This window comes from Beta vulgaris, chromosome 5 (assembly GCF_026745355.1).
Source record: "Beta vulgaris subsp. vulgaris cultivar EL10 chromosome 5, EL10.2, whole genome shotgun sequence".
Taxonomy (NCBI): Eukaryota; Viridiplantae; Streptophyta; class Magnoliopsida; order Caryophyllales; family Amaranthaceae; genus Beta; species Beta vulgaris.
In genome coordinates, this window is record NC_079206.1 from 24,176,626 (window position 1) to 24,200,625 (window position 24,000).

A 24,000-nucleotide genomic window follows, 5' to 3' on the forward strand; every position below is an offset into this window, starting at 1 on the left:
GGTGTACTCAAAAAATATTTTTTTGCTCATTTTGAGCTATCACTATGCTCATTTAGTGGTTCTAGATGAGTACAAAATAGTATTGGCCTCTTTGATGTACCATGCACATGGTATATCCAGGTGCATGACTAGCAATACTTGACACGACCGGATAATACGACATGAACCCGACTTGAAGTCATTGAAAGAAACACGAACATGAACATGAACATGAATGACACAAATTCAACCCGATTAGTTTTTTTTTTTTTTTTGAATAGTAAAATTAATTCATTAATAAAAAGTCATACGACATCTACATAAGCAATCGAATCAAACAAATACATAAGTTGAATCAAACAAAAATTTCCTTCATAAAAACTACGATCGTCAAACAAATCTTGCAATGTGGAACATCTCCCGCTTATATCGCTGGAAAATACAGCCTTGTTGGAGAGACAATCTAACGATCCCTTGTAGTCGTGAGGATGATTTCCGTCGGATTCATCTGACCGTATTCGAAAAATTGATAACCTTTGTGATCTTGCATAATTCTTCACCAACAAAATAATTTCACGGCAATCCATTAGATCTAGTATCCCGGATTGTAACCTGTAGAAATTCCCCCTCTAAAAGAGGAGAAAAACCCTGTCTTTCGAAGGAGGTCGAAAAACCTTGTCTTTCGAAGGAGATCGAAAAACCTTTTCTTACGAAGGAGATCGAAAACCCTTTCTTTCGAGGGAGAAATCGTTATTGGAAACCTAAAAACAAATAAAAAACAAAGGTGGGGGCTTTCCAACGGTAAAAACCGATGGAAGCCCCTTTAAAAATCAATAATGGAGGCTAGGGTTTTTGAAAATAGAGAGGAGAGAGGGGAGAGAAAAAGCGTACTTCAACCCGATTAGTTATATTCATCATATTATGCAAGTATTCTACTTTTTACATTATTTTTGATATATTTGACGGTCAATCGGGAAATCGACACGAAATCAAATATGAGTACGACCCACTAACATGAATTGCCAAACAAGATTATATTTTCCACTCTAGTAACAAAAACCTCCCTGATAATCCCCCTCCCAAAAGAAACACACTACACCAATGGCTGCATTGCGGATGATAGGCAAGTCATATTTTCTGCTCTTTAACAATTTTTTAGCTTAATTCAACCTTAACTACATTTTTTAATCATCATTTTTTTCTTCTATACGACAGATATAGCAGTTAATTTTACAGGTAAGAATTTTTCTTTTCCAACATTTGATGCTCTTTTTCATTGTTGTTCCTTCATTTTAATGTTTTGTCATCTAAATTGCTGAAGTTCTTTAATTTATAGATGGCATGTTTAAAGGAATCTATCATGGCAAGCAATGCCATGTCTCAGACATCCAAACAGTGTTAAAAAGAGCTTGGAGCACTGGAATTGATCGAATCATCGTAATTCATCTCTTTTTGTGATACTGATGTTTTGTTTTTCGATGAAATCTATGATATTTTTAATTTTTCTTATCTGGGTTTATACTTTACTGTGTTATGATGAATTGTGCTGTATTTACCTTGAAAGTAATGACTTTTGTGGCAATTATTTGAATTTTACTGGGTTTAGGTTACTGGAGGATCCCTTGAGGAGTCAAAGGAAGCTTTAGCAATTGCAGAAACTGATGGTTTGGATATGTTGATGTTTTTTTGTTCTTGAATTGAAGCATTGGATTGTGTTTATATAAATTTTTGGTAATTTATGGTGTTACCCTTTGTAGGAAGGCTATTTTGTACTGTTGGTGTGCATCCAACTAGATGCAATGTATGTCATTATTCGATTCAATTCCTTTGTCACTGGAGATAGCTTACTAGTTACTATATGATGATTACTAACTGTATTGTGATGTTTGCTTGAGTTTAAATTTGAATAAATTTATTTTTTTGTGAAACGTGCTGTTGCTCCAAGGAATTTGAAGAAAGTGGCGATCCAGAACAGCATTTTCAGGCACTTCTATCTCTAGCTAAGGAGGGAGTTCAGAAGGGTAAGGTAGGGATTATTTCTAAAAATCTGGATATTATTTGAGATATATGGAATGCTGATTATGAAACTTGACCATGTGCAAATGTTACTTTGACTTGTTAGTTTGGTTGTGTACTATGTTTGCCGTTTACCGATTAGTCTTTAGTCTGTGTGTTACATACAATAAACAGTAGTTATTCACAACAACAGCAAACAATACTTAGAGCAGCTCAATTAAATTTTTTTTTTTTTGACGTTAAATTGACTAATTCTTTTACATGACCTGATTTTCTGATGCTATATTCACGTATTTGAATAATATAAAAAAAGCTTAACAATTGCACACCACCTGTACAGAAAATTTTCAGTAACCAAAAAGATTTTCTTTGCTATCAGCATTCAATTTTGTGCTTTATTAAAATTATCTTCCAGCCCCCTTAATGATTGAATTTCTCATCAATACCTTCTTAAAAAGGAGAAGATTATTAGGGTCTTAAAGAACATTATCTACTGTAGACAAAGCTTTCTTTCTTTCTTGATGCATGGAACTGTTGGAATATATGAATCTTTATTAATCTGAGGCATGCTTACTTTATGATGAAACTATTCAATCTACTAAGATAAACTGTAATAGTGAATGTATGCACATCATCAGCAAAATTAATTAGGTTGATAATTTATGTAGAGAGCAAAATGCTTTATACTCAGGCCATTTTATACTTCTTTCTAGTCCTATATGTCCCCATTATAACAGTCATTTATAGTTTGATTTTGCTGCAGAAGCAACATGTAACAGTAAGCATATACATTGACCCCTTTTATTTGTCATTTTGCAATTTTAGTATTGAGGGGGAGGCAATTGAGGATGTGGTAACATTGGATTGAGGATTGTCTATGAGTGAGCATTTCAAGTACCTTGAGTCAATCTTACAAAGGGATAAGAATATTGACCAAGAGGTGCGTGACTCATAGAATACAATCAAGGTGGCGGAAATGGAGAGGACCTTTATTGTGATTTTGTGCGATCGTAGTGTACCTCTAAGGTTAATTTTTTTTTGTAGGACAACTATGAGACCAACATTATTATATGGCCTTCAGGAAAGACCACAATAGGAAGATGGGAATAGCAAAGATGTACATGTTGAGATTGATGTGTAGGAACACATTAAGAGGATAGAATACGGAACGAGGATTTTCGAACGAGCGTTGGAGTTGCAGACATTGAGGATAATATAGAAGAGAACCAATTATGGTGGTTTAGTCATGTGAACATCGTCTAGAGAATGCAAGTGGACTAGTGGAAAGTTGGGATACTAGAGATTTTAGAGGAAGTCGGGGGAGGCTGAAGATGCCTTGTATGGTAGTCATTAGAACTTAGAAGTGATATGAAGAAATTAGGTTTGCATTTGCAAGTCTCTAGCACTTGATAGAATTGATGGAGGCAGAGGATCCATGTGAGATAAAAATCTTTATTCATAGATGGACTGGAGCCCAGTTTTAATGGGATTAAAGCTTTGACATTGTTGTTGCTTGCAAGGTATTATGGTCAATTCCTATGTACTACCCTTCGTTTTTAAGAGATTGTTACACTTCGCTGAATTTTCATATTCACAAATTACACGTTGATAATCGTTTGTGATTTATACATAAGGAAAAATATAGTCTTGTTGGATCTTGTGAGATTCATCTTAATATATACTAAACTCCGTTTCTAAATAAGTCCAACACTTTCCTTTGAAGCAAATGTCATAATAAGTGCTACCAAGCTAAAAAAAATGAAAAGTTCTGCTTGATTTTATTACAAAACTGCCATTTACTCATTTTATACACCAATCTAAGTAACTACTCACCTACTAGCTTAATCCTTGTTACCATTCTAATCCCACCCCCTCTTTCTCCTACCCCTCTTTCTCCTTGACCCACCCCTCGTGACAAGTGACAACCCCAATCTCCTTCCTCAACTGTCATTTGCACTCACTCACCACCCACCTTCCACCCCACAACTCACCGACCACCCAAACCACCACCACTCTCTCTCTCTCTCTAACTCGTCTCTATTAGTCTTCTTTGAACTAAACCATTGACCCCACTGTGCCACCATTGAACTAACAAAAAAACCACCACAGACGGCTGGTGGATTGAAGGCCATTTTGGAAGTGTGAGAAAGCGATGAAATTCTAGCCAGTACCCAAACATTATCAAAACCTTGAACGTACCCACCTTCAATCGAAGGCCAAATTGATACATCCACTTGATATTAAACAAGATGATTTTTTCACCATAATTTTTCGGTTGGTATGCAAATTTCTTGGATCTTCATTTGTTTTAAAAATTTGAATTACTTCTCCTTCTCTGTCACGACCTCTTTGAGGCAACAACAATTAGAGTTCTTTTATTTTGTTATCCATGGCTTTGTCGACTCGAAGTCTTATCGGAGTTCTTCTATCGACGGCCTGTGAGTTGCTACAATTTGTTGTCGTGGTCTGCTGCGCTATTGCAGGAGTTCTTCCCTTTTTCATTTCAAAGGGAAGATTAAATTGTCCTTAAGGTCCACTACTTTTTGGTTTAATCTTTAACCAAGGTAATTAAAAGTGGGCCCAACTTTCTTTGTGTGCCATTTCTCTATGTTGCACTTATTCTGAGACGGAGGTAGTACTTCTATACATATCCACTTTTACCATTTTTATAAATACATAACTAGAGATATTAGTGATCAAAGATTTGCATTGGCATGCGTGAAAGGTGAAAGTGTAACAATCTTTTAGAAACAGAGGTAGTAGCTATTAATGACATCAGGTGAAAATAAAGAACCAGTTAGGTTTTGGCTGCTTGTGTGGCATATTATATAACTGGCACCATATCTTTCAGTTACATAGGGGATCAATCATATTGGTGTGGATCATACTTTCATGCTTAACTACCTCTCTGTGTTTCGCGTTGTTAATCTTGTTTTCTGCCTTAGTATTTGACTGTTTGAGCATCAAATTGTTTGTTGGTTAAGCTGCTTTCTTTGGGTCTTACTTTCAGCTGAGAATTGTCAGGTGGGGGCGTGTTTGAAGTCCTGTTTTACCACTGTGGCAGCGTAAAGATTGATAATTTTTCTCTTTTAAAACCTGGACATTTTGTTTATCTGTCAATCTGCTGTCAAATGGATGTCTCAATAAGAGGATATGTTTGGCTTGAAAGGGCTTTAGTTGATTTTTGCATGATTCTTCTTCCCTATGGATAGTCTTTAGATAGAGTTCTAGCATCCAAATGCTTGTGTGCTTGATATCTATGATTTACTATTTAAGGAAGGTCGTGGCAATTGGCGAATGTGGACTGGACTATGACAGACTTCAGTTTTGTCCAGCTGATATCCAAAAGAAGTATGTTGCTCCTATTAAATTTATATTGGCACTTTTAAAAACTTGTTCTGAGTGCTCATTTTTCAGACATGTGAAAATGCACGGATGTTTCTTTTTGGTCTTAGGTATTTTGAAAGGCAATTTGAACTGGCATATGCTATGAAGCTGCCAATGTTCCTGCATATGCGCGAAGCTGCAGCAGATTTCTGTGATATTCTCGATCACAATAAAAGCAGGTACATTAATATCCTTTCGCCTTTGTATCATTTGAGTCTGATCTTACTGCATGGTATTGCCTGTATCTCAAATTCCAGCTAATATGTAACTGGTTGCTGTGCTGGACCCGGTAAAATCCATTATTGACAATTATCCTGCTAAAATGATGTTTTCAGATGTATATTGATGATTTTTTTTTATTTCTTCTTTTTCTGTTTCTATCATCTTTGTTTAAAAGTTCCGTGTCTATAGTGTAGTTAGAATTAGTCAAGCTTGTTAGAGAACACTAGACATTATTATAGTTAACTGAGCTCATTTGCTCCTCCGCTGACAAGCTTTCTTTGGCTATGAATTATGATCATCTATTGGATGATAATCATGTCATGATACCTACAATTAACCTACAAGATGCACAAATCATTATACTTCCAACATTCTATTTCTTAAAAATTTAAAACAACTAATATCTACCTTTATCTGCTATTTGCTGTCTTTTCTAAAAGTTCAGCTTCCAGCATACTGTATGTAGTTGTAACACAAATTAGCTCCATGTGTCAAAGATTTTTGTCCCCATGTAATTTTCCCACAACATAGAAGTTTCAGTTTCTATATGCATGCTGAGCTTATCTGTTCTGTATATACATCTTGAAAAGAGAAAATAGTAGAACCACGCTATAATTTAATCATGTTATCTTCATGTTGCTCTGTATTATTAATCTGTTATTGCAGTAGTGTCTATGTCAACACTCATTCCTCTCAAATTGGTGACGTCAGATTAGTCTAATTTGCCTGGGATGTGACCTGAAGTACGTGACAGTAATGGGGATCTATCAAATAATATATGATTAGAACTGCTTAATTAAATTTTATCCCGGATCTGATCATTCTCGAGTAGTGTCTGAAACGGAGTAGAGTTATGATTGTTTAGCAGCAATTTTATTGGGCCCTTTATGCAAAGATTGTTAAAAACTTGAGATTGGGTCAAGAGAACAAGGTTGAGTGAAGAATACTTAGACAAAGGATAAATTGCTGCAAGAGAGATTCTTTTTTTCTCCTGTATGACAGTTGTATGAGATATGACATGCAATCTACTGTATGTAATAGCTGACTGATTCAGTTACCTATATTCTCTTCATATGCAGAATTTTGATGTCACTATCACATTCTTGGCTTGCAGATTCTTTGCTGGAGTTGCTCATTCTTTTACTGGAAGTGCAGAAGACCGTGATAAACTACTTTCTTTCAGTAATTTGTACATTGGTAAATACCCTTCTTACCCTAGAAAGCTTTTACATGCATCTATTATCTGCAGTTTAGACTTCAGATAGTAGTGGAGCACAGTTGTCGATTTGAGTAATAGTATATAGATTATTAATTAATACAGTGAGAATAGCGATTGATAACTGACATACACTGTAGTCGTTGACTAATTATGACAGTTGTATAGAGCAACCATTTTCTTTTTTTCTCTTATTGTTGGGACACCCGTAGGCACATGACAACTCACGCACATTATATTCTCCGAGAGAATAATTACTGGCTCTTGATAATTTGAGGACTAGGAGCGTTGGCCTGTTTTCAGAATAGCAGGGAAATTAATCATTTTCTTCTACTGCTATAGCTAGCTGAGACTCATGTACAGCAACTTTATATAGGCTTTAGTTTGGAGCAATGTAAACTAGAATATATATGTTGTATGCTCCATTGAAAACATAGTGAAGGATATTGGTTGTAGTTTTTCATTACTGTCCACTTTGCTGTTACCTGGTGCTATTGTGTTTTTGTTTTAAATCCAAAGATCTTTTTCCTATAACTGGCTGTATGTTTGTGATGTTGTTGAAGTTGTTTTATGTTTGGAACTGTTGTAAAATTTTAACTTCTTAGCTATGCATGGAACATATCACGCTTTTGCTGTTTAATTCATTTGGTAGTTAAATGGAAAGGAGTCGCACATTGCACGTGAGTTTGATAGTTCTTTACACATAATTCTTAGGTTCAAGCAGTGTCAAATTCTTCACTTGTGATTCTTTTCACTTATGACTGTTACAAACAGGAGTCAATGGCTGCTCTCTCAAGACTGCTGAAAATCTTGAGGTGGTTAAAGGAATTCCTGTTGAAAGGATGATGATTGAAACAGATTCACCGTACTGTGAGATGAAGAACACTCATGCAGGGATCAAAATGGTCAAGTCAACATGGCCATCGAAAAAGAAAGAGAGATATGATCCAGAGTCCCTTGTCAAAGGGCGAAATGAACCCTGCTTAGTTCGGTTAGTTGAATATAGTTCTAAATTTATAAGTTCATCCCGGCTGTTCTTTTTCAAACTTTTGGTATTTATGATTTTGGCTTAGTACACCATTGCCTTGAGACCACACTTTTTTCAAGTTTGTTACTTGTGCTCTCTTTAGTCCTTTTTAAGTAGTGAATTCTATTTTTTGCGAAAATCCACCTTTTACAAGTCATTTTGTGAAAAGCTACCTTATAAAATAATTTTTTGAAAAACTATATTTTATCACCAAAAAAGTTTTGAGTAGTACCAATGTCCTTCATGTTCCTTTTCAGTGTGTTGACCTATGTTTCGGACATTGATTAAGCACGTAAAATTAAGGTGATCTATGTTTTTCTTTCTGCCTTTTGATTTCTTCCTATTGCCAACTTTCAATCCATATTATGCTTGTCAAGGGAACTTCAAAGTGAAAAGATGAAGAAAGAAAAAGAAACTGAAAAGAAAAAAGAGTTCACATGACTTTCGCATGCTTAGACAATGTCGGAAGTGTGGGCTAACATACTATAAGATGATATGGGTACCACACTACTATTTTGCAACCTTTTTGGTGTTAATATGTAGTTTTTGACAAAAAGGTACAGGGTTTTTCTATAGGATACCCCTGTGTTCTACCGATTTCTATGATGTACCCCAATGTTTTTTTTATTCCAGTTACTTCATATCTTAAGCTTCATATTAGTTCGATGTTGCGTCCCTCTATTAAGTATGTCTCAAGTTTTCCATTGATTTCTTATTTCAGTTCTTTAGACTTACATTAGGAGCGAGATAAATTATTTTTTTTTTTTTTTGGCAATTCAAAGTTATTATTGAAAACCAAAAAAAACCAAAACAAACCACCAACATCAACAAGTTAGTCATCCCAAGAGGAGCAAGCAGCCCCAACAAGAGGACAACACCACCTAGCACTACTCAACACGCTGAGTAGAACTAAACTATAAGAAGCCTCCTAACATCATCATTACACCTACAAGCAACAGTAAAGATAATCTGTTTACAAAGACTTAGATTATCAATTTTAACTCCTGTAAACACCAGGCTATTCCTATAAGTCCATAACTTATATAAAGTCTCAGTGAAGAACATAGTATAGAGCTGGTTCTGGGGTGCCTTGCTGTGACTCCTTTTAGCCACCAGTTGAATTTCAGCTTCAAAACTTCTGCTGTGATAGACTAGGCCTATCTGTTGCAAACAAGTCTTCCAAACTGCATTGGCAGTAGGACAATCAAAGAAGAGATGCTCTCTGCAGCACTCCCACAAAGAACACACTGATTATCAGGAATGATGCCCCAAGAGTAAAGCCTACTCTTTGTAGCCAACTTGTCATGTAAAGCTAGCCATGTGATGAATATAGCTTTAGGGCTTGCACCATGATTACAAATTACTCGCCTCCTTTGAACCTTGTCATGGAGAAAACTTCACTGTTAAGCATTTGCTGAGCATTATACTCCTGGAAGAGTGCTCTGCTGTTCAGGATTTTCTTTAAAGGCCAGGACAACCTCTATGGTATAGGCATGGTATGCACCTGATTTATCTTTACATAGTAGGCATGGATCCATTTGATCCATAGCCTATCTTGTTTCTGGCTAATGGCCAATAATGCTTGGCTATAGCAGCTCTATTCCATATAAGCATGTCTTTTATGTTCCAACCACCATAAACTTTCTGTAAACAAATGGTATCCCAAGCCACAGGAGCCTTTCTTGAATTAGAATCAAGACCAGTCCATAGAAAGGTCCTACAAATTCTTTGAACCTCCTTGATCACCTTCTTTGGAAGAACAAAGATTTGACACCAATAAAGCTGAAAACCTTGCAACACTGACTGAACAAGAACCAACCTGGCAGCATAGCTTAGTTTCTTGACAGCCCATGATTGAACCCTGGCTATTGTTTTATCAATGATTGCTTTATATTCAGCATAATAAAGCTTTCTAGTGGTAAGAGGCACTCCAAGGTACCTAAATGGGAAGGTACCAAAAGGGATGTTCATAATCTGCTGTAAAGAGGCTTTTTCATCATCATTAACACCAGCTATGTACATGTTACTCTTATCCAAGTTAGCTTGAAGGCCAGATGCACAGGAGAATTTGTTGAAAGCATCAAAAAGCAATTGAACTGAGCTTGAGTCAGCTGTAGCAAACATGAGAAGATCATCAACAAACATGAGGTGAGTGATACCCAGCCTTTCACATCTAGGGTGAAAATTGAAATTAGGAATGTGCTTGAGACTCCCCAATGATTTAGATAAGTACTCCATTCCAAGAGCAAAGAGAAAAGGAGACATAGGGTCACCTTGCCTAAGCCCTTTATTAGCCTTAAAAGGCCTACTAGAAACACCATTCACAACAACAGAATAGGAAACAGTGCTAACACAAGCCATGACCCAGGTTAAAAACTTAGTAGGGAAACCAAGTTCAGCCATGACTGTAGCCAAGAAGGACCACTCAATGGAATCATAAGCATTTTTAAGGTCTACTTTCACCATGCACCTAGGGGATATGTGCTTAGTTGTATAGCCCTTAATCAATTCTGTAGCAAGCAAAATGTTATCAGAGATATTCCTCCCAGGCATGAACCCAGATTGAGCCAAATCAACCACTTCTCCAATCATACAATGCATCCTACTAGTTAAAATTTTTGCAATAATTTTATAGAGAACAGTGCACCCATGAACTCTTTCACAAAAGAGGGATTAGCAACTTTAGGGACCAAATTAACTAAGGTGCAATTAATGGCAGGCAGCAGAACACCAGTATCAAAAAAGTGTAGCACAGCAGTGTAAATATCATGTTTTATAATAGGCCATGATTTTTTTTAAAATAGGTTGTTAAACCCATCTATGCCAGGAGCTTTGGAGTCAGCAATAGCCTTTAGAGCATCATCAATTTCATGGTAGGTGATAGGCCTAATGAACTCAGAAGCAGCTATGGCACTTACTTGAGCCGCATTTCGAATCAATAGCAGGTCCACAGCAGGGAGAACAGCAGCAGAAGACCCAACGAGCCTTGTAAAAGCACACTATCTCTTTTTGAATATCATCATTGTTGTACAAGGCAACACCAATTCAGAGTTGAGAATATCAATACTGTTTCTCAGCACCCTTTCTTTCATTGCCTGAAAGAAGAAATGGCTATTATCATCTCCTTGCTTCAGCCATTGGATTCTTGATTTCTGTTTAAGAGCTGATTCATCAATCTGTAAAAATTTGTTGAGCTTCAGTTGCTCTTTTTCCTGACAAGCAAGAGAATTTGAAGTAGGATCATCCTTTAGGAGGGATTGAACCTGATCAACAGCCTTTCTAGTGCTAGCAATTTGATCATGAAGCTTCCCATAGTCTCTTTTATGCAAATGCTTAATTCGAATCTTAATTCTCTTCAGGTTATCCCACACATGCTCTATAGTCACCCCCACCACTACTGATTCTCAATAATATGCATGAACTCTGGATGCTCAGCCATGTAATTGAAGAACTTAAAAGGTCTCCCCTTCCCAGGCTCATCAGCACAACACCTCAACACCAATGATGTATGATCAAAAATGCCAGGATTCATATATTCAACAGCAAGGGTAGAAAACTTAGTCATCCAGTAGGAGTTCACCAGACATCTATCAATTCTACTAGCAATTCTAGCATCTCCCAGGCCTTTATTGGTCCAAGGGTAAAAGTGACCACAAGACTTACACTCCACTAGGTCAGAATTAGCAAATAAAGATTTCCTATCATCTAGACCATAGACAACACACACTCCAATATGAAGGCTACTATTTTTTTATTTAATCTCACGATGAATCAACTGAACACTTTTCTGCAGGCCATGTAAAGAGGCCATGTAAAGATAGCCTGCTAGGCTCCCTAGCCAACCAAATCCTCCCTTTAGGAGAGCTCTCACAATTAGTCTCCCATTTCCACTGATTTCCAAACTTTTTCTGAATCTTCACCTTATTATGAAGCTTAACTCTGGTTTCAAGCAAAGCAAAGCAAGTGAGTTTATTATCACTAATAAACTTCTTTATTTCACCTATCTTTAGAGGATTACTTAATCCCCGACATTCCAGGAACAAATGATCATCACCCTGGTGAGAGAGTGAATGAGCTTGACCCTGCTTCATCCACTATGTCTGTTATCACCCCCAGGCCCCTTCAAATACTCTACTTCCTTCCCTTTTTGACCCCTTGTTACAATATTCCATGGAGGTGAGCTTCAAGAGATTCGTGTCTCTAGTATTAGCCTGATTAATCAGCACACTATTTGTAGCAACCACCTCAATTACTTCCCTATTATCCTTCGCAGTTCCAGCTTGCTCCTCTAACTGGACAGCCCCCACTGGAATCTCCTAACAACAGGCTTGGCCACCCACTTTTGCATTGGCTTTGGGACAGCACCTTTCCCCCCTTTAACACCAGCTCCTTTTTTAGCACAATCATGCCCTACAACTTGACATTTCTTACAAAATGAAGGAGCCCATTCAAATCTGATCCTTTGTTCAATCATTCTCCAGATTCCTCTGCAATCATAACCTTTTGTGGCAGGGGCTTAGTAACATCCACCTCTATCAACAATCTTGCAAAAGAGATCCTCTTCTGGTGAGTAGTACACTCATCAGCATACAAGGGGACTCCTATCATACTGCCAATACGACTAAGAGAGTCCATACTCCAGTAGCTCAAGGGTAAGTTAGGCAACCTAACCCACAATGGGATAACTCTCAGCATTTCATCATGAAAACTAAATTCAGGGGTCCAAGCCTTGATGATCATTGGCCTATTGTTAAACATATGAGGTCCAGAATATAGAATTTCATTCCTATCATCTATATTATGAAATTTAACCACAAAATAGCCATTGTCATGTAAGAAAACATGTGGTTTAGCAACACTATTCCACTCTTTTTCTATATGCCTAAGGATCATACCTATAGAGGGGGTATGACCAACCACATAGACAATAAGAGCAGCAGACCATATCTCAGCAAGATGGTTCACCTCATCTTTGTCAAGCTTAGCCACCATCGTCCCTTCTTTCATACTTGGTGCCACAAATTTCAGTGACGACCCTTTTGCAGTCAAAGATTTCTCCGCAGCCACTTTTGCCCATGGAAGAGGAGAAGGTTGCATTTCCAGCCGACGCACTGCTCCTGATCCACCTCCAGTTGCCTCATCCCCATTCCTACAAGGTTCTAGCACATCAGGATCTTCACACCTCTGTTTAGCTAGAGTTTGCTCAGACCCTTGCTTATCTTCTCTACCTGGTTGTTTTATAACCTCCATTGAGGATCGCAATCCTGAGTTAGCCTCAGAACGATGAGCACTAAACACAGCCTTCATTGCTTCAACAATCGAATCAGATTGGGTTGATGAAACCCTAGTTACTGTTTCATTGGATTGCAAATTTTCCTTTGTATTTGAACCTCCGTGAACTCCTTCCCCTTTACTTGCATTATGTTGTGGTGACGGTGGTTTTCTCCGACAACCCATTAGTGCCGGAAATAGTTAGCTTGTGACCTAAGCTATTGCTCGACGCTCATGGAGAGAAAACTTATGTACCCGTATTTGTCTATTTAGCGAGATAAATTATTCGGCTTTAAAAGAGTTTGATACCATGGAGGAGCAGAAAATTCCCCTCATTTAAATCGAAAGAACTAAAAATAAGAAAATAAACGGAAAACTTAACGTTGAGTTAGTACAGGGGAACAACAAATAAAAAGTTCAGGGTACAACTTGGAAAAAAAGGTCCAGTATAGAAACGTAAAACACAAGGGAACCCTACAAAAAGACCCGATTTTATAAGGTTTCTTGCGTAAAATGACTCGTCTTATCATAGTCTCAACTTAATTCTTTAAAACAGACAAATTGTTGACCAGAAATTTTAAACCATTTTAGGATCTATATTCATTCTTGCGGTCATTTATATGTTTATGGTTATGGTTATTGTCAATTTATGAGTGTGAGCCACATCTGTATTGCAGGCAAGTCCTTGAGGTGGTTGCTGGTTGCAAGGGTATTGCTGACATAGATCAGCTGGGTCAGAATGTGTACCACAATACTTGCAGGTAAATTTTTGAGCATTTATTCATGCTTTCGTAACTTCCAATATGGCGCTTATGAAATTTCACTTATTTTGGTGTTTAAAGAGTTAAATCTAACAAAGCCTCAATACAACTATGTTGACCATCAATTACTCTTAAATGATATTTACTATATGAATGTATTTTAAGATAAAAAAATCCAATGATTTAATTTTTATAATTCTTTTCTATCATTTTTTTTTGAGGGGGTTCGTTTCTATCATAGTATAACATATATTAGTCCTCAAAGTAAACATTAGAGAAACTTGCTTTACATATAAAATGAAACGGGGGAGTACATTTAGAAGAAAAAAATCTCTTGCACACATTATGCCTAGTGAGCTATATGTTTTTGCTACTATTCTCGTTTAAAAATAACTGTCATAATAACGGTGGTTCTAAACCCAATTCTCTGTTTTATGATGCAGGGTCTTCTTTCCCCATGATTTGGATTCGGCTGCTGATGCTCTACTAGCTGGTAAGGAGAACCACTGAAGAATCTCATTCTGATACACTTGACAGAAATGGTGGTATATGGAGATGAATCAGGCTTATCTTCTTGTGGGCATTTGGAGGAGGATTCCCAGCGTGCTGCCTTCTTGCATCACATGAAATCAATATCCGGTCAAGTATTGAACCTAAGAATGCAATTTTGTTTATGTTCGATCTTGGAAGGGAGCAAGACAGCAGTAATACAGGATCTGAATCCTTTTTTGAGTCGAGCAATATTTTCTTTGTAATCTTAGTTACCATAATTTTTGACAAGGATTTTGCATTCTGCCGGGTAATTCGTGATTCAGCTGATTATGGAATGTTGAAGCTTTATCAGAGAGCTAATTGTTAATGGGTCTGTATCCACCTTTAAAAATTGAACTTGTACACTATTAGAAAATAAAAATAATAACTTGTCCAAGTTACAACAAGAATATATAAATTACATGGTATCGCGACATTTGCTGTTTACAACCATCTGTCTACTTCCCGCTTATATTCCCTCTGAAAAATTGCTACTTCAAAGGGAGTATAAATTTTAGCCAACTCAGTCTAATTCCTTTTTGAAGGGCTAACAGAAGAAAGTTATGCAGTCTGCTCAGAAAAAGCCTCGGTGTTAGAACGAGATCTGTCGGCTGCCATATTTAGTCGTAAAGATCGCCCTTCCAGTTCCTGGTGCCATAAATTGCAGAATTAAATCATACCCAATAAAAGATTTAGCTACAGTAGTATGATCCAATGTTTATTGACATTTAAGATCCAATAGACAAAACTCAAATAATGCTTACCACCCCATTCATGGCAGAAAGAGCAGATTCAGCAGCATCAGCAGATGAGAAAGTGATGAAGCCAAAACCTCGGGATCTTCCACTCGTTCTATCATATATCACCTTGGCACTCAAAAAACCTTGATAGTTTGCAAAGGCATCAGTGAGGCCTTGTGTTGTAACCCCCCATCCGAGATTACCAGCATAGATCTTGTGAGGAGTATCCACATACCTCTGGTTGCTGTATCGGATTTTTGGTCCCATCACTTTCCTCTCACCACCTCTTGGTACTTCTGGAAAATTGACCCTCACAGTTCGTCCTCCAACTTGCTGCCCAATTTTACTTCTCAGTTACTAAGAGGGATATTTAATCAGAAACTCAACTAAGTCAAACTTTGTACTGCTGATTAAGTATTTAAGTTATAAGGTAATTGCAGTCACCTAAAACTGTTCTAAAATTTCACCATCCATTTATGTTTTCCCTGATATAGACATCCACCATCCACTTCACATAAAAACAGTTATATGGTTTAAATCCGAATGTGCAGACTTCATTTGGGATCAACCATTGGACAATTCTGTTGCCCAAACTCCAGGACAAAGAATACCAAGGATTGGACAGGTCAGTTTCATCTGGTGTTGGACTAATTCGAATTTGTTCGAAGGATCAAGATGTCAATGATGTCTCCAAGTGACAAGCAGTTGAAAACTTTCTGCCTTTTATCAAAGTTTCTCTATTCATGATTGTTTGACACCAAGTAGATAAATAATCTAAAACATAAGGTCACATTATCTCTACATCACTACAATATGCTCTTCATAAACAATATATTGATCTTCAAATATTTCTCAGAATCATTAACATCTATCAATTACTAGTATTTAAGAAATTGATACATGGCTCTAACAAAAGAAGAAGATAAAGGAACTTACAGAACCATCAAACGTCCGAACGGCCTTTTTCGCCTCATCGATGCTTCCCATGGTAACAAATCCAAACCCTCTGCTCCTATCAGTTACCTTATCATATATAATCTGCAATTTTCATGTGGTTAAAAACAACCCATCAGAATTACACAAAATGATCACAAAAATAAAATTAAAAATCAAAACAAGAAAATATACCTCAACGGACTGTACTTGACCAGCGTCAGCAAAGACTTCAGACAGTTGGGTTGAAGTCATTGAATAAGGCAAATTACCCACAAAAATCCTGCGATCATCATATGAATCGAACCCTTTGTTCTCTTCAAATTGAACTTCTTCTGATTCATCTCCCTCTTCTTCTTCTTCATCTTCATCCTCTTCATCTTGTTCAAATTCATCTGGGTTTTCTTCTAATTCATCAGTAATCGAGTCTTCGATATCGTTAACAACAGATGAAGAGTGACATAGATGGAGAGGGAAGAGAACAGGGAGAGAAGAGATAATGTAATTCTGGGATTTAAGAGTGAGGGTTTTGGGGAAAGGTTTTGTTTTTGGAGATGGGAAATAATTGGGTGAAAGATGGTTCAATGAAGTTTCACAAGGGAAGAAAGCGAGAGAAGATGAGGATGATGAAGGTGTGACAATGGAAGAAAAAGCTGCTGCTGCTGCCATTGTTAGTTACACAGAGGAGGAAAGAGGGGTGAAAAGTGGCTTGGTAAATTGGTCGTTGGTTGGGATTGTTTCCCTCCCATATTTGTCTATGGATAAGGTTGTTGATATATACTTCAATTTTTTAAAATTTCAGTTAGGTTGGTAGGTAAAAATATCAAATCTTTACCACTAAACCAAATGATGCTGGATGATGTATACTTCAATTTTTACGACGAGTTCTTACAATATCAAACAATCCCATTTCCCCCTAAACACTAAACTGAGTAATACATTTATGTTAGGGTTTGTTCAACAAAACTAGTTGTTATGGTAACTGCTAGCTGTAGGCCTGTAGTAGTAGCTGTCAGTTGTTATATTAGATGTTAGCTGTCACATATAAGTTGTTAGAGTTTCAGTGATATTTATGATAATAAGTGTTAGGTAAAACTAGCAGTTTAACAAAAATAAACTATATTCAATCTTTATAAACTACTTCATATGTTATCTCTATCCCAAAAGCTAATATTTTTCATTTTTCTAATACATTCTCGAACACTAAAAGTTGCTTCAAACACTATATTTCACCCTTTTATAATTTTAACTTTATCCAAACACTAAAAGCTACTTGAAAAGCTATTGCCAAATACTCCCTTATAGATAAAAAAACAAATATATGTCTAGAACTCTCAATTAATCCCCTAGATATACAAGTTTAATGTACTTCAGATGTGCGATTACTTCTGTTGCTTACTATGTTGGTCTTATCACAAAAATTTCACTTAATTTTGCTATTTATGTTTATGTGGGATGAACAAGGCGACCCTCAAATTAAATTTCATGGTACCTATATCACTCTTTGGCGTACATAACTCAGACTATGTAACAGATCAACTAAGTATGAGTGTTTATTGAACAAAAAAGATAACTAATGTTACAAATAAATAGCCAAAATTTTGTTCAATTGATTATACGTTAGAAAAAGGAAAAAAGCCCCTTATATAGAAAGTTCGAAAGTTGTCATGTAACACCAAATACACAAGTTTAAAGATTATGATAGTTTGTCAAATGTTCCAACCAACTCAGTGTAGTACTTGAACATACTCTTTCTTGGTTCACCCTAGTAATAAATTCACTTGTTTCTTCATAGATATATTGTTGAATTCCATTGATGATCACATGTGAGTGTCCCATATTGGAGAAAGAGGGGAGACTAAACCACTTTAGAACATCTCCAATGGTTGTAAAATAAGACTTGCTTGCAATTTATAAAAGTTTCTAACTAGTCGCAACCATTGGAGTAAAACAAGCAATATAGCTTGGGTGAGCAATGTTGCTCAAACAAGCTATATAGCTCGATTTGAAAGTTGTGGGACCTATTTGTTAAATTACCAATGATATGCAAGAATAAGAACTTAGTTGGCAAAGTGGGTTACATTCAAGCTAGAACTAGTTGTTGCTTGCTATTGGAGTAGTATGTAATTCAAATATATTCTAGCTTATAAAGGTGATATGGTATGACAAGCAACATATGGTTGTTGCTTGCCATTAGAGATGCTCCTCCTATCACCAATTGATTTTAGGACTGAAAATTAATATATATCATATTGACTGCTTGAAACAAGCGCTATATCCTCAGACGAGGAGGTACTTCTACAATAGTCCAGATGGTGTGAGTTATCTTGGATTGTGGATATTGGTGCTTTAGAACCACGTGTGGAAATGAACACATAAGAACTACGTGTGGGAATGAACACCTTAGAACCACATGTGCGAATGAACACCTTTTTGCTGAACGTAGAAATGTCACCACCTCAAGTAGCTGATTTTTTTTTTCTAAGAAAGTTGCTATTCAAGTTAGGAGGTTTGATAAATCTTTAACTGATAGATGTATCTAACACAAGTTTTCGTATAATAAATATTGTTTGTGTATGTAAAAATATTGTTTGTATTTCGTATAATAAATAAGAGAACTTGAACACAAATAATATTTTCACATATACAAACAATATTTGTTACACGAAAACTTATTTCTAACCCATGGCCTTGTTAAAGTTTTATCATTCCTCCTCAAGGTAGCGATTTTCATGGTAAAGTCGCCCCATCATATTACGATCGTGAAGTTCCACATGAATTTACGTGAACAGTATGAGGGAGAATACATTTGACTTTAATATAAGAACGTCATATTACATGTAAGTTTCTAGCATTATTTTAAGAAAGCCATTTGTAAAGGGAGCATATTCACTTGCATTGCCCATACTGGTCCAAGTAGATACCAAATATCGCCCTGTAATTCATTATGCTGATCATAGCAAATGACTATTTCACGATCAAATTTTAGGTTTCAATTTTGCAGATGGACCACTACAGATATTTTTTTCACAGGAAAAAGCAGATTCATTTAGATAGGAACTAGTCTAAATTCTGCGCCTGAAACTCAATCCATCCCTGATAGCTGTTGCTAGAAAAAAAAAAAGTAATAAAACTAGTAGAGAAAGAAGCTATATTGGATACAGTAGCATAAGAATATAAACTCTCTTCTTTCTATTGAGCATTTATCATACATCTCAGGTTCTCTCACTTAAAAATTGAAAAAGAATATGTTAGAAAAATATATAGATTTTCCTTAGTCATACAGTATAATAAGGAAAGAGCCACCACATTGCCTGCAGGTCGCCAAGGAATTCCTGATATAGGTGGGTAGAATCATGGCCAATACTCCGATTCAGAACTCAAATAGAGCTAACTGAGTTACCGTCCCCGTCACCGTCGCCATTACTGCTCTCACTATCACTGCTGCTACTACCGCTACCACTTTCACTGCTGCTTCCACTACTCTCACTTCCACTGCTGGCACTTGAGCTGGAAGTGTGCTCTCTTTCCACTGCAACCTGGGCTCTTAGAGCCGCTGCTGCATTACCACCCATAACTCCATTGTCATCATTGACGTCAACATCAGCAATTTCGTCATCTGTGTCATTTTGCTGTGGAATGTTGATATCAATAGCAACATGGGTTGCTTTTTCTTCAGTACTATCTTTGCCAGGGCCTAGCACGTCATCATCATCATCGTCATTCATTATGTCTAGATGCTCTTCAAGATTAAAGTCCTTTGAATCTGGGGATGATGTAGCGTTTGGTTGTTGAGGAGGGGTACTGGTAGACTTGTCAATTTTAGGTTGACCTCCTGCACCAACAAAATAAAAATGATTGGACGATTGCAAAAATGTTAAAATAAGCATATATTAATACACAGAAATGTGAAGCAATGCAACTCTCTGAATTGCCTAAACACAATTTTTGCAACACCCCCACCCTCACAGGAAAAAGTAAATTGAAGGCGAAACATGGTTGTGAAAATGGGAAGAGTGGTGAATGGAGACATATGGTAGCAAGGAAGAAGACAATTAACCCATTCATACCTGAGTTTCCAGCATCACCAATATCGATTCGCTCAACTTCAACCTGTAGCATTCATCAACAAAAAGTAGACAAGGAAAAGATGAAGTCAGGAACAGTTCACAGAATTGCATTACAGCCAAACTGAGTAAAGGCGTTCATAAATGCATAATATACAATACATAATTATTTTCTTGAAATTTGAGAGTCAAAAAGGTTTTGGGGATATACACTACATATCCAATCTACCAGATTGATGCAAGTTCAACTATCTTAATTTGCTTTCTTAGGTTGTTGCATGGTTTTACTTTACTATTAAAGTGAAGGTTTTACATGTAATAAAAAATATGTCTTTTATTTTTATTATTAGTTAAGTTAGTTAATTAAAGTAGTTTATTTTAACCAAGGGCCGAAAAATTCAGTCATAATTCATTTACTTAAGCTCCAAGTAGATGAGTTGGCATGAGTTGTAATAAGGGAAGACTTAGGCGTGTGGTTTTGTAAGATTTATAGAAAGTTTTGCAAAGCTTTCCTAAATCAAGTGTTTCCTTAAGTTCTAGCTAGATTCTAGGCTTTAATTTAGGGGAAACTTTCCTTATTTCTTACTTAGGAAATCCGGTCATGTGATGTACTTGGAGAGCAAGGTTTTCTCGCCTCTTCTACTATAAATAATAGGCGCCCAACCTATTGAATGTTTAGAGTGAGTTTGATTAAAATTATTCGAGTGTTTTGCATTGAATGTTGGTGGTCGTACCAAAAACAGATAACTCAAGGGTTGTGTGCATCTCCTAATTGAGGTTAGTGAGAGATCCTCTAGTTCTTGAGGGAAGTCGAATACTATCTTTACTTGTTTCACTTTTATTTTCAGTTTTCCTTCATATAACACCATAAAACGTCAATCAGATTCTAGGGTAAAAATTGTGCGTTTTTCGGACTTAGAAATCGCATCACAGATCTTGTCCAAAAGGTTTTGGGGAAATGGGGAGCCATAAACTAGTATAGGAAAACTATAACATAGAAAAATGGGATGGGGGTGTTTGGTGTAAGAAAACTAGGTAGTCATACAGAGTAAACAAAGTTTACACCCTCAAATAAGAGAATTAGGGTCCTTGAGTTGACAGCAGTGTGACAAGGACAGAATCAGTGTACAATGGTATCCGGGTTGTAGCCAGTGGAAGTAGCAATTTCCTTGGCCAAACGGATTCTACCCTCGAAAAATCAAATTGAGAAAGCACAGTGAAATCATGGGATTATGCATCTAAATTGTGATAAGAGCTACCAAGCGTTGAATACATCATGGACATGTGCATCTAAACTGTTATAAGAGCTACGAAGAACTGATTACATCTACGAAATATGATCCTAAGTCTGTTTTATACATGTTTCTCAGTGAAAACAGAATCAAGATACTATGATATAATTGGAGCTACAGAAAAGCTCCATCTTTTAAACCCTTGCAATCATGAATAAATCTCCACAATCCTTGCCATTGTTCACATAGGATTCTAGAATGTATGCTTAGCACTTAACGACCCCCTCACTAAACATCCTTATGATCTCAATTCTCAGTTTAACCAACCAACAACAGAAAGGGATTATGAACAGTTACCATATAATCAAGGTCCATACTTACAAGTGACTACACTATAACCAGCACCAAACTCAAGTACCTAACCTAATCAACAGGCGAGTAAACCCATACACTTAAGCATATAAATGATCCGCTAACCACCATCGATTGATGCTAATAAACATCAAACTAACAATCTAAATCAAAATGTGACTAGCAATTGCAGAAAAACCAATAAGCAACACTATTTGACTATTGTAATTAAACATCAAACTAACAAACTAAAGCACACTATAACTATCAATGCGAAAAAGCCAATAAGCAATACTATTTGATTACTTTAATTAAATATCATCAACTTAAACATTAATTCATATCACTACACACTAATAAACAATAAACAGAAACAAAACTGACCGAAACGGGAGGCGGCAGCGGCGGTGGTGGTGGCAATGGCAGTGGTGCTAGTGGTAAGGGAGCCGTAAAAACAGGCCGATGACTAGAACTCTGCGATTGAGGCTGAGGCTGAGGTTTAGGTCCTCTTGCCATAGGTGGCGATCCGGCATCCGCTGAAGAACAAGCGGCTAACGTGGCGGCAGCCGATTCGCCAGGCAAGCGGACATGGCGCAAACGCTTAACAGCACGGTGAAGGCGTTCAAGGCGGAAACTATTGCCGTCAAAGAATAAAACTGCGTCGTTTTCCTTATAATCTTCACTTGTACCTTCGAAAGTAACCTTAGGTTTTCCAGGTTGATTATTGTGAAATTCTACATTGATTTTGTTATCTTTCGTCTTCTGTAATGCTCCAGGTTGGCTTTTATCGATTGAAGCCGGCTTGAATTCATCTGTAAATGATTAAGCATTAGAAATAAGATTAGGGAGATGAAATTGGAGTGAGAAAAGGAGCTTACAGCGTAAAGTGCAGAATTTGGAAGAAGGTTGGTGATCTTTGAAGGAAGAACCTAGGGATAGAGTATACCATTGATCTGGATTTGGTGCAGTGCTTGGCTCTTCTTTCTTGTTCATCGACATTGTTCGACCAGCACCTTTGTAAATTAAGTTGGAACTTGGATTCTTAGAAGTGGTATGTAAGCGATGGTTACGATTTGCCCAGTTGCTCTAAAACAAGTAATCCGTCATGTTACGCGAATTCAATTTGATATCTGCTTTGCAGAGGGGAGATAATGAAACTTTAGAGGTGTAACGAAAAAGTACACATCCGATTTCTAGCCTGTAGGCCAACCTCATAACATGATTTGATGTAAGAGAGTTAATTTTTATACTAGATCGAGACCGATTTAAGATTAACTGGATCTGAACGACACATATCAAGATCATATTATGAGCTGACTATACCGACATGAATTCAAACTCCTGACTAGTTAACGCGACAATTTAAGACTCGGTTCCGAATCGAAGCCAACCCAAAACCCGATTAGTCATGATAAATGCCCTTTGTCCAACTTGTTTCGGACTTGGCTAAATTCAACCTAAATCTTTAGTGATAATAATTTTTGAAATATTAGAAAATAGAAAAGAACGTCGAGCCAAACATGGCTATATGTCACTGTATGTGTGCACGATTCTAACAAGATTCAACGTATTTTTTTATAACAAAGGCCACACGAAAAGGAAATTGTGTGGCTGCACGTGTCATTAACAAACAAACGGAGCAGCGTGTTACTGTAGCTCCTGCATCTTCCTTTCTCACTCTTCGCTTCTTTCCTCGCTCCTCTTATTGCTTTTATCTCGCTCAAAACCCTAAACCCCGATCTTATCTCAATATCAATGTCGAAACCAACAAATTCAAAATCAATCTTAACATCTGATAATTTAACACAATCTGACGAATCATCGGATGATTTAAACACAATTTTCTTCGAATTTCGTGAATCTCAAGAATCAATAATACAATCCATGGAAATCGAAGAAACCGAAGACTCGTTACAACATTTGGGTCTGGAAAATCATGAAAGACATCAACATGAAGATGAAATTATTGACAAATTCTTACAAATAGGTATCATTATTTTTAAAAACTTTATAAAACATATTAATAAGTAACCCCTGAATAAATCTAAGGTTACTGCTGCTACTGAAATAAAAAATAACTTCATCGTAAGCCCTGAATAAGTATATGATTAATATAAAAATAATCTCCTGCACAACATATAACCCCTCGGATAAATCTAAGGTCACTCTTACTGAAGTATAAAGTAACTCCATCATTAATCAAAAGTAATCCCTGCAAAAGGGTAAGGTAACCCTGTGCAATAATCTAAAGAAAGCACTAGATAAAT

General features: G+C 36.7%; 3 protein-coding genes across 3 annotated transcripts; 1 reads left to right on the plus strand and 2 right to left on the minus strand.

Annotated features, from left to right (window-relative positions):
* The first annotated feature begins 973 nt into the window (after positions 1–973).
* Positions 974–14,738, plus strand: LOC104893164 (uncharacterized). The gene is made up of 12 exons (XM_010679249.3): positions 974–1,102; positions 1,195–1,215; positions 1,316–1,416; positions 1,586–1,643; positions 1,737–1,780; positions 1,925–2,005; positions 5,276–5,346; positions 5,451–5,561; positions 6,719–6,801; positions 7,595–7,811; positions 13,796–13,879; positions 14,323–14,738. The coding sequence occupies exons 1-12, from the start codon at positions 1,081–1,083 to the stop codon at positions 14,387–14,389; spliced, it is 960 nt and encodes a 319-aa protein (XP_010677551.1). The 5' UTR covers positions 974–1,080; the 3' UTR covers positions 14,390–14,738.
* A 16-nt stretch (positions 14,739–14,754) lies between these two features.
* Positions 14,755–16,849, minus strand: LOC104893163 (33 kDa ribonucleoprotein, chloroplastic). Its single transcript, XM_010679248.4, has 4 exons — positions 16,279–16,849; positions 16,087–16,188; positions 15,175–15,483; positions 14,755–15,058 (listed from the first exon to the last, which is right to left on the minus strand). The coding sequence occupies exons 1-4, from the start codon at positions 16,750–16,752 to the stop codon at positions 14,972–14,974; spliced, it is 972 nt and encodes a 323-aa protein (XP_010677550.1). The 5' UTR covers positions 16,753–16,849; the 3' UTR covers positions 14,755–14,971.
* A 2,403-nt stretch (positions 16,850–19,252) lies between these two features.
* LOC104893165 (uncharacterized) lies at positions 19,253–22,932 on the minus strand. The gene is made up of 4 exons (XM_010679251.4): positions 22,612–22,932; positions 22,118–22,545; positions 20,154–20,196; positions 19,253–19,918 (listed from the first exon to the last, which is right to left on the minus strand). Exons 1-4 carry the CDS (start codon positions 22,730–22,732, stop codon positions 19,464–19,466), a joined length of 1,047 nt encoding a protein of 348 aa, XP_010677553.1. The 5' UTR covers positions 22,733–22,932; the 3' UTR covers positions 19,253–19,463.
* Positions 22,933–24,000: the final 1,068 nt, after the last annotated feature.